We start from the raw sequence: 10,416 nt of genomic DNA on the forward strand, positions 1-10,416 counted from the left end.
GGGTACAACAAATCATGTTTTAGCAACACCTTTTGGTGGTGGGTCTTGAAGTCAGGTGTCAAATTAATGCAAGGAAGAATCTCTCTTCATCCCTCCCCTCACTTTCCCCAGATCTGTTTTACCATTACCCTCCTTCCTCTCTATATAATGGTGTTAATATGAGACATATTTACTCTGCTTGGCTTGGAAATCAAGTCAAAGGAGAAGTTTTAGCAGCACAGCAGCCCAAAGCAGAAGAAATGTCTGCTCTGAAACCCCACAAGCATTTCAAAGCAGAAAGAGCATTTGGAGGGTGTTCTATCAAAACACACACACACACACACACAAAAAAAAAAAAAAAAAAAAAAAAGAGACATCTCAGAACACAAAAACCAGTGGATCGTGTGTTATTTGTACATTCACACTCTGGTATTTATCAATGGCAGAGCACTAGGGGAAGAAACATCATCACTACATCTGCAATATCCAAATCTGAGTCCCCAGAGTCCTGCACTGGAATTGTATTGAACAGCATCCCTGAGGCATGCCATATTTTAGGAATTTGCAGAGCAGGAATAGGTAGCACACCAGAAGGTCCAAGACCTTAATCGAGCCCTGCAACTCAATAGATTTCCAATACAGTGAAAACAAAGAGTTGTCAGCTCTAGTTCTTATTTGCTAACACTGTCAATAGGGGCTCAGCTCACTAGCAGTTAATTCCAAGCCAAGCTCGATTTGCACAGCAGTGATCTACACTAATTCCCATATGTGGCTAAGGGGAGATTTTGCCAACTAGACAATAGAAACAGTATTACAGCTCTTGAAATTATGCCATTGCTTTTCTCTTCTGCTCCAAAACTTCCTCATCAAATTTCCACTTGCTGGAATCTCCAGTCATCTTGCACCAGAACAAGACATGCAGAAAGGGTGGCAAATATAACAGCACCTGTATTTCTTTACCAGATGCAGCTTTATTGAGGCTTTTAAAATCCAGCTTCCCACAAACTAAGGGCCAATTCTAAACTTGGTTTTTTGTGCATTGAAGACATTAAGAATTGCCACAATTAAGCAATTATGGAAATATTTCAAAGCAACCCAACTGTAACTTGCCCTTAAAAAAAAAAAAAAAAAAAAGTTGCCACATGTTGCTACATTTCAGAGAAGTTTATTAGCTCACTTCATCAGATACCAAGTTTTGCCTGGTTTTGCTTCATCAGGTTCTAGTCCATCTCAGCACTGGATCTGGCTGCTTTGCCAAGACACCAGGGGTGTTGAGAAGAGACAGCAAGCCAGATGTGCTACCCAATTAGGCAACGAAGCATTCTCATCCACATTAGGAGTCACTGCCTAATGCAGTTTGGCTCTAAGGCAGCAGTGGCAGCAGCCTGTACTCACAGTTTACACTAAGGAGTAAGTTACCCCCTCCTCTTAAGTCAGCTGCACACAGCAGCCTGCACCAACAGGAGGTCAAAGATGCAAATATCCTCACACCCCCAGCTCCTGCTCACTGCCAAGCAAACCCTGAGTGCTAACTCTGGCCAGCACGAGGGAACTCAAGGGCAGCAAGGGGGTGTTGGGGTTTTCCTAAGTTCATGCAGTTCCCGTGCTCAGGAAAACCAAAGCTGAAGTTGCCAGCTAGAGACCAGGTATTACCTCTCCCTTCTAAGAGCTGCAAAACATCCATGGAATCACACAAGACAGCAAGGCTGCAATGCAGGGAAGAGACCTGCACTGCTCCCCCAACCCACCTCACAGCACCCAACCTGTATCTCAACTTGCATCTCCAGAGAAAGGACACAGACAAAGCACCTGCTCCTACATCAGCAGGGAGTTGGACAAGGTGCCTGGCTCCTGCCACGAATTAAGATGCTAGAAAAAACCACAAGTCTGAAACAGTTTAACACAGGACAAAAAAGGCACATTTTAATATGTACAGCAATGCATTTGGGCTATAAATTTACCCAACACAACTGGAAAAAAAAAAAAAAAATCCAAACTATGCTTTTATACTTATTCCATGGTGTCAGCCTCATTCCTAGCCACCTACCTTTCTCTGCATCTCTGAATGCTGCTATATACACACACAAACAAACAATTACGTCATGAATGTTCATTTAGGCTCCCAAGTTCAAGTAATAAAGTTCAAACTTGCATAGCATCTTATGCCACTCAGCCATAAACAGTTACGATTGCATATTAGCTGGAGCAGCCATCTCTTTCAATTCAGCCAGTTTTGGCTGGCCACCATTTTTTTTTTTATTATTATTTATTTTTTTTTTTAAATCCTTGAGTCAGAATGTTTCCTAAGTCACCAGCCCTGAGGGATGCCACAGACTTCGAAATGAACCTCTTGCTGTTAAGATCCTTTTAAACCAGAAATTTAGAGTGTTGTCAAGAACAGTTTTAAAAATGTAATACTGTTTATTTTGCTTCAAAAACATTTCAGCATTCTAAACATACAAAAAAAACAGAACGTTGCAAATTCGTTTTTAAGTACAGAGTGTTTTTGAACTTCAGTTGCTGCACTGGCTCTTCACTTGGTTGACGATGAAGAGATGTCTACAGTTTTCAGTTTAAAAACTACCGCACTTAACTAAAAAAATCCATACACTTCTCATGCCAGCTGAACCCCCTTCCACAACTAAGAATGGCAGCAGAATGCTATTTCACTATATACAGAAAGACAACTTTAAGCTAAATGGACGCCCACTGTAGTGTAAATAGATCTACCCTCACAGTGCATGCTTTGGGCCATGGCACCCCGGGGAACGTAGAGCCTTTCCCAGTAATCACTGCTCCTCTAAGGCATCATAACTCTAAGCATGTACCACAAGAATCTGTCTAGTTTTTACAAACTATAGATATGTACAGTTTATAACCCAGGATTTTCTAGCCAATAACCATATAGTAACACCACCTTACAAATTAAAAAAATGCTTGAAACATTTTTAAATGCTTTGTTACACCAACAGCAAAGTGCACAGAGTTAGGAGAACACTAGAGCGCCTTTTCATTTTAAAAATGTTTGGAAATATGTACAACTTTGATACAGTTTCAGGGTGCTCACTACACCCATGGCCACTTCATGTAAACCAGTTACAATTTCTAGAGCACTTTTAGAAACTACAACGCGATCGGAATCCAAATTTTTTTTTTAATTAAGCCTAATAAGGGCAAGACACACCATCTCAAATAAGAGGTGCTTCATTTATGGTGTTTCCCCTACTCTATGGTATTCACATGGAGACAAGTATTGTACAGTTTTATTCATCATCATCATCTTCATCCTCCTCTTCTTCATCATCCTCCTCCTCTTCGTCTTCTTCCTCTACCTTTTTCCGAGCAGCTTTGGTTGCTGCTCCCTTTGCGCCATCAAACTTTCCTTTAGACTTGTAGTCTGCAACATCCTGCAAAGTTCAAGGGGACGTCTTAAGTTGCTCTAAGCAGCAAACACACACAGCATTTGTACAGCAGCAGGTGTCAACATAAAGGGACTGTCCTGCCCCAAAAAGGGGAGGCAGCCAGCCCTACAGCACACAGGAACGCAGACACCTGAGCGCACTTCACAGCCTCTGGGTGAGAGGCTCTGAACCTCCCTTCGTGGTTATTTCTTTGAGGAGGAGAAGACAACCCATCTCTTAGAAGTTCCCTGCTAAAAGGACCAAGCTCCTTTCACACAAACCCTTCACTGGAGCCACACCAGCTGCTGCACATGGCTGGGGGAAAGCTCTCCCTCCTGGCTGGAATCTGCACCATGGTTATCTGGCCCAATGCACACAAAATTCAGCTACACAGGGCAAGAACAGGTCTGTAAGCTGGAGGTGCTCACTATGCTGGGGCCACCTTAGCTGTATCTATGAATACATCAACACAAGAGCTGGCCTGGAAGAGACACCAGAGAAAACTGGCCTTACCTTCTCGTACTTCTCCTTCAGTTTAGCTGCCTTATTATTATAAGGCTGCTTTTCACCATCACTGAGGTTGTTCCACATTTCACCCAGTTTCTTTGCTACATCCCCGATAGATATGCCAGGGTTTGTGGACTTGATCTTGGGGCGGAACTCTGAACAGAAGAGGAAGAAGCCAGACCTTGGGAAGAAGCAGCAGAGGACAGTCAGTACTGCAGCAGCTCACCCAGGAAGCAGCCCCTCCTCCATTCCTCACCCACAATACCCACACACACACTCACCATGAGTAGAAACACTTCTTTGACTTTTAACAAAACCCAACACACAACAAAACCCATACAGGTTTTGATTTTACCAAAGCCCAGAGTTCCAGCCTCTCCCCAACACTTTTTTTATTCAAGTCTTGTCTATCCCCCCCAAACTTAGATACACAAGTCTCTCTGGGACTTGCTTATTTCCACATCTCCCATCACCATGAGTCTGAGGGTACCAAGTACTGACAATTCCTGTGATGCTCTAAATGCTCAAGGTTACAAGCTGCCTAGAAGGTTTACAAGAGAGTATCAGCAAGCTATGAGCGTTACCAATAACTCTACACCAACAGAATGCCCCATCTACTTCATTTACAAAAACCTGACAGCTGATTTACAGGGTGTGAAACCAAACCAAAAATATTTTTTGTATTTAACACATGGAAGTTACTTACGGTGGTCGTTTTGGAGCATTGGGGTCCTTCTTCTTCTTGCCACCCTTAGCTGGTCCATAGTCCTTCATTTCTCTATCATATCGTACCTTGTCAGCCTTTGCCATTTCATCAAATTTAGCCTTCTCCTTGCTTGACATGGTCTAAAAAAAGGAAAAAAAAACCAAAACAAAAAACACACACACACACAAAAAAAAAAAAAAAAAAAAGACACCCAACCTTTGATTACCCAACTGTTTAATAGCTGGCAAACTTTAAGTAAACAAGCCAAGCCATACTGACTCCATATGGGAGTTTCAGAATTTGTTTGTTTTCTAGCTGGACCACCTTGGGGACGAAGGTCCTGTACTGCTGACTGCTGCATTCAGCAGGAGGGAAGCTATGGGAATGGGACAAGCACAGCCAGAGCTCTCCTTGAGGACACAGGACTGGAGGGAGGTGGCTACTGAAGGGCACTGCTTGAGAACAGGAATAAAGTCCAGGCCACAGTGGAAGCCCCTAACAGGGCAGATACACTGGGCTGCAGTCTTCCCAAATACAGGAATCAGCAGAACCCAATCCATGCTGGGATGCCTTGCCAAGAACAGCACATGGACCCAAACAGCACCAGCTCCCTTCATGTTCAGACACACACACATCATCCTAGCAACACGATGGGAAGTTATCCCTTTAGGAAATCAAAAATTATTGTACCTTCCACCTCTCTGAGCACTTCTTGGAAAACTCTGCAAAGTTGACTGGAACCTCTGGGTTCTTTTTCTTATGTTCCTCACGGCACGTCTGCACAAAGAAGGCATAGGCAGACATCTTGCCCTTGGGCTTCTTCGGGTCACCTTTAGCCATGTTGACTCTGTAGGAAAGAGGGAAAATGGGGAAAAAAAAAAAAGAGAATACATCTGTGGATGAGCACGCATACACACTTATACATATACAGTATGCATATATTTATATCTACACATATCTATCTGCACACCAGACCATTCTCCAAAGTGATGTCCCCTCAGTAACACATTCCCTTCCATCCCCACACAACTATTACCATCCTCAGTAAAAAGACTTAAATTATGCTTCCTTGACACTTAGGCTGCCCAGGCTTGAGCCAAGTGAAACTGGTCACTGTTTTACACTGATACATATCCACATCATGTCCTAAGACTGGAGACAGACTATTAAATACACCTAATTCCTACCCCTTATGAGTTATATATGAACTAATCCAAGATGTTTGAGTTGGCTGCCATGCTGGGGCTTCAGTGGCATGTGTAATGCCAGGCTCTTCCTTATCCTTATAGTAACTGGAGTTCACGTGTGAGCTGCTGCTGTCCAGGCAGAAAGGCAGGACAGATTATCCCCCCTGTGAAAGTGCAATAACCTTTTACGTGTAAGGTGTGCAAATAAAGGCTAATTTTAAACACAACTGGAGCTGTGCTAAGTGAGCAGCACTTGCTCTTGCTCCACCAAGTGACATGTTCAGAGGTGTAGTGGTCAGCGCAAAGATGTGAACAGCAAAGCACCCAGAGGACGATGCTAACTTTTGGGCTGTATTTCTTTCCCACTCTTCCGCAATTTTCCTCTACCTCAAAAAAAAAAAAAAAAAAAAAAAATTAAAAAAAAAAAAAAATCCCGCAGCAATATTTCCTATTTACAGTTTCTCAAGTGTTTAAAAATTTAATTTTTATTGGCGCAACGTTAATATTTAATTGTGCCATTTAACCCCCATGCGCAGCGAAAGTGGCTTCAAGCCGCCCTCCCCCGGGCCCGCCGGGGTTCCGGCTCCCGCCCCGGAGCCTCCGCTCCCGCGGACCGGGGGGATAAGGCGGGAGGATAGGAGCGCGGTGCGGGGCCGGGGCTGCCGCCTGCTCCCGAAGTTGGAACAAGCGGCCCGCCGCGGCTGGCCCGGCCCGGCCCGGCTCGGCTCCGCTCCCCTCCCGCCATCTTCTCCCCCCCAAGGTCACGGCGCGGCCGGGCTCCGCGGCGCGGGGCGCGGGCACCTGCGGCGGGGCCGGGGCCGGCGGGAGGAGAGGGCAGCGGCAGCTCCGCCAGACGCCAATAATTCATCTTCCATTTTGTGAAATGCTTCCTGATGAAAGAAAGTGCCCCTGAAATGCGAAGGGGCGGCGGGCGAGGGGCGCCGGGGGGCCGGGCGGCGGCCGGGGGCGCCGGCCCGGCCCCAGGCGGCCCGGTACGAGCGGCAGCGGGAGCGGCGGCGGCGGCCGCACTCCGCGCCCAGGGCCGGCCCCGCTCGCTAAGATGGCTTCTCCCAGCGCCGCCGCCGCGCCGCCGAACAAAGCCGCGCTCCCCCTCCGCCGCGCTCGGCCCCCCGCGCCCGCCGCCCCCGGCCGCCGGCCCCGCCAAAACGCCGCCCCCGCCGCCGAGGGGCTCCCCGCTCGGCCCCCCGTCGGGCGGCGGGGGCGGCGGGGCCGGGGCGCGGGCGGGAGGCGTCCTCCCCCCCCCCACCCCCCCCGGCCCCTGCCTAGCGCAGCGCTCTCTAACAAAGGCTCCCGTGCAGCCATTATCGCCGCCGCTACGCTCCTCCGCGCCGCCAGAAAAAGAGTGCGGAGAGCCCCGGGGCGGCCCCCCGGCGCCCGGCCGAGGGCGCGGGGCGGTGGGGAGAGAGAAGCCGGGGCGAAAGCGAAAGGTTTGAGCCCCCTGCGGGGCGCCGGGAAGGAGATTTCCCCCGCCGCGATCCCCCTCCCCATCCCTATGCCGCTTACACGTCTTTCTTCCCTTCGCCGGGGCTCTCCAGCGCCAGCCATATTAATGCCCACAGCACGGGCGGCGCGGCGCGGGGAAGAGGGGATGCGGGGCCTCGCCGAGGACGCAGCCCCGCCGGAGACACCTTCCCGGGCAGGGGAAGAGCGGCGGAGGCAGAGGCGAAAGGATCGGGGGAGTTTGGAAGCGGCGGCGGCAAGAAAAAAACTGCTTCGCCGGGACAGACGGGCGCAGCGCGCAGGGTTTATCCCTGTCAGATGCTAAAGCGACAGCCATATTAATGCAGAATAAACAGCGGGCACGGCATTGCGTACAGCCAACAACTTTCCCACCGCCGCCAGCCCCACCGAGCCCACCCGGGGGAAGGGGGCAAATAAAAGCCGAGGGCGCCGCGTGTTTTGCCGTGCGACATTAGGAGGCGGCAGAGAAAAATCCCTGCCCATGCGGGGGAGAAGAGTTAGTCCCGGTGTAGTTGCTGCACCAGCCATATTACTCTCGGCGGCACGGGAGCCGGGCGCAGAGAAATCGGGCTGCACCGGGGACAGGTAGCCCCTCCGCGCCAGGGGGGCTCCGGGCTGGACAGGGGAGAAGGATGGGGGGCAAACGCTGCGCCTCGCCCGCTGCCCCCCGCCCCGCCAGCTGCGCGCAGCATCTGCCCCGGCACCACCGATCCCCGTGCGAGCTTAGGGAGGGTGGAGGGGGGGGGGTGGTGGAAAGAAAGTTTTGGGTGATTTTTTCGATTTTTTTTTTTTAGTTAAAAAAAAAAAAAAAACTCGGAAGAAGGAAGGAACAGAAACCGAAAAAAAAAAATTAATAGTAATTAAAAAAAAAAAAAAAAGAAGCCCAGGGCAGGCAGAGCAGAGGGGCGAAGGCGCGGGGGCAGGGCGGGGCGGCGGCGGGGCGGGCAGGGGGCAGCCGCCCCCCGAAAAGTTGCGGCGGGGCTGCACGTACCTGTATTGTTCGCGGTAGTGTGGACAGGAGCTGGAGCGCAGGGCACGACGCGGGGCTCGGCGCGGCTCAGCCTCGCGTTGGCTGCCTACGAGAGCGGCCTGATTGGCTGCGGGGCTCTGCCGTTTAAAACAACCTCCTCGCCCGCTCATTGGCGCGGCGCCTCATGAATATTAAGCGCGGCCGCCCGGCGGTTGGCGGGCGCGGGTGAGGTCATTCATTCAAAACCAGCGCCCGCCGGGGAAAGGGGAGCAGCTCGCCGGCGCGCGCCCGCGGAGGGAAAAGTTGGCGCGAGGACGAGGGGGGGGCGGCATCCGCACCCTCTGCGCGACCCGCGGAGCTTCCGCGCTGGGGAACTGCCCCCCCCCCCCCCTCCTCCCCGCCCCACCGCTGCCTCCTCTCCCCTCCCGCCCTGTTGTCCCCTGATCGCCCCGTTCACAGCGGAACGAGCCGGGGCCGTCTGCGGAGTCGCTGCTCGGAGCGCCGTGCCCCGCGGAGAGCTGCGGGGATGTGCGGCGGCAAAGGGAGGCTCCGCACTCTGCCCTGTAGAAGATGAGATGCCCTAAGAGAGTATGGGGTGGGGAGGGGAGCGAGGACGATGATGCCTCCCCCCCTGGGACGCGGAGCCAGCAGCCACGGGACAAGGGACACCCACGGCCGCCTCCCGGGGCAGAGGGGGGGAACCCCCGGCCTACAGTAGCCCTTTATTGTTTATTTCTGCCCTTTATTGCTAATTTCTGCCCTAAAGCCTTAAGGGCCCGCTTCCAATGTCACTGTTCACACAGTGGTTACTACTGTGGAGAGCAGGGAGGGAAGCGAGCCCAAAATAAACTCCGTGGACACTCAGAGCACACAATGGATGGAAAAGCAATTAAAGAGCAAGACACTGCCTGCTCCTTGGGGTGGAGGAACCAGAGAGTTTTGCTCATTCATTCATCAAAGAAAACACCAAAAAACGACCGAAATGACTATTTCCAACCTACTTCCGGAACCCCGTTTGGTATTAACTTTCTAGGATTCGGTTGTTACTATAGAGAGGCTGGTTGTGTACAAGGAAATCTGTAAACAAGCCCTTCTGGCTGCGAGCCACCCAGCCTGGCTCTGCGACCAAGGGCTTCCCTGCCTCTCTTGGAAGAGCTCCTTGGTACAGGGCAGCCACCGAATGGTTAAACTGGTATTAGTGGCTGACCACAATTGTTAGTTAGCTGGGGGAAAAGAGCTGTTATTTTAAGGCTGGAGCGGTAAGACTCAGAAACCACCACGTACTGTTATGGGCTGGGTGTAACTGCCACCCTTTTAAGATAGCCAGAAGAAACTGTTGTCCTCTTGGAGGAGCAGATAGGGAAAAGGAGCCCCCGCCCTGGGCTGGGATGCTGGCAGGCAGCGGGGGTATAGACACCAGAGAGGCTGTGACAACAAACATGTGGTCCCCAGGCTGCCCTTGCCCGAAGAGATCAAAACAAGACTGATGAGCCATCCAGGAGTGCAAACCTCCTGCTGACAGATCCACCGTGTGGAATTTCACTCCGAATTTTAGCCCAAGTCCTGGCTGGGTTTATCCCTCAGGGTACACCTTCTCAGCTGGTCTCCTGAGTGCCCAGATCCAATTGCCATCCATACACAAACCCCATGAAAAGTCTTATAGAGACCTTAAACCTGTGCCCTTGGGCTTTTCAAGGCATACACAGTAAAACCAGTCTCACTACCTTCTCGCCCTATTTCTGCCTTCTAAAACCAAAAGCATAAAACAAGGGGTTCATTCATAAACATTAATGAGGCTACCTGAGGGACTGTATTCTGTAGCATCATCATAAATAAGACAAGCAATACTATTGCGGGATAATCTCTTTGTAGCTGACAAACATCCCTCTCACCTATTTTTAGGGATACTTTAAAGTGTTTCAAACTAGTCGAATAATTAAGGTTTTTGGAGTTTTTTCTTTTGGCTCTGGAGCTGCACATTTTTTTGCTCTGAAACACTTTCTTCTTTGAATGACAATCTCATCCCACAGATCACCCCAGGCCAGAGCATTACAGAGGCAAGGGGTGGCAGCCCTGATGGACAGGCTTGCTTAGGACAGGCACCTGGCAGCAAATCCACAGTCCTGCCAGTCATCTCCAGAGCATCCTGCCCATGCCTCACAGGCCAAGGGAAACATTCCCTAA

The 10,416-nt window shown here is 50.6% G+C and overlaps 1 protein-coding gene and 1 long non-coding RNA gene across 4 annotated transcripts; one reads left to right on the top strand and one right to left on the bottom strand.

Annotated features, from left to right (window-relative positions):
* Nucleotides 1-1,875: 1,875 nt before the first annotated feature.
* HMGB3 (high mobility group box 3) lies at nucleotides 1,876-8,402 on the bottom strand. 3 transcript variants are annotated; one of them, XM_071758152.1, is made up of 5 exons: nucleotides 8,254-8,402; nucleotides 5,284-5,440; nucleotides 4,594-4,733; nucleotides 3,894-4,068; nucleotides 1,876-3,386 (listed from the first exon to the last, which is right to left on the bottom strand). In XM_071758152.1, the coding sequence occupies exons 1-5, from the start codon at nucleotides 8,400-8,402 to the stop codon at nucleotides 3,243-3,245; spliced, it is 765 nt and encodes a 254-aa protein (XP_071614253.1). In that variant the 3' UTR covers nucleotides 1,876-3,242. The 3 variants fall into 3 exon arrangements, with proteins under 3 accessions (XP_071614253.1, XP_071614256.1, XP_071614255.1); XM_071758155.1 differs by lacking the exon at nucleotides 8,254-8,402 and adding an exon at nucleotides 7,305-7,433; XM_071758154.1 differs by lacking the exon at nucleotides 8,254-8,402 and adding an exon at nucleotides 6,123-6,158.
* LOC139802723 (uncharacterized) lies at nucleotides 7,017-7,608 on the top strand. Its single transcript, XR_011728765.1, has 2 exons — nucleotides 7,017-7,228; nucleotides 7,337-7,608. It is a non-coding gene; the product is annotated as an uncharacterized lncRNA (long non-coding RNA).
* Nucleotides 8,403-10,416: the final 2,014 nt, after the last annotated feature.

The sequence above is a fragment of the Heliangelus exortis genome, chromosome 14, assembly GCF_036169615.1.
Source record: "Heliangelus exortis chromosome 14, bHelExo1.hap1, whole genome shotgun sequence".
NCBI classification, from domain to species: Eukaryota; Metazoa; Chordata; class Aves; order Apodiformes; family Trochilidae; genus Heliangelus; species Heliangelus exortis.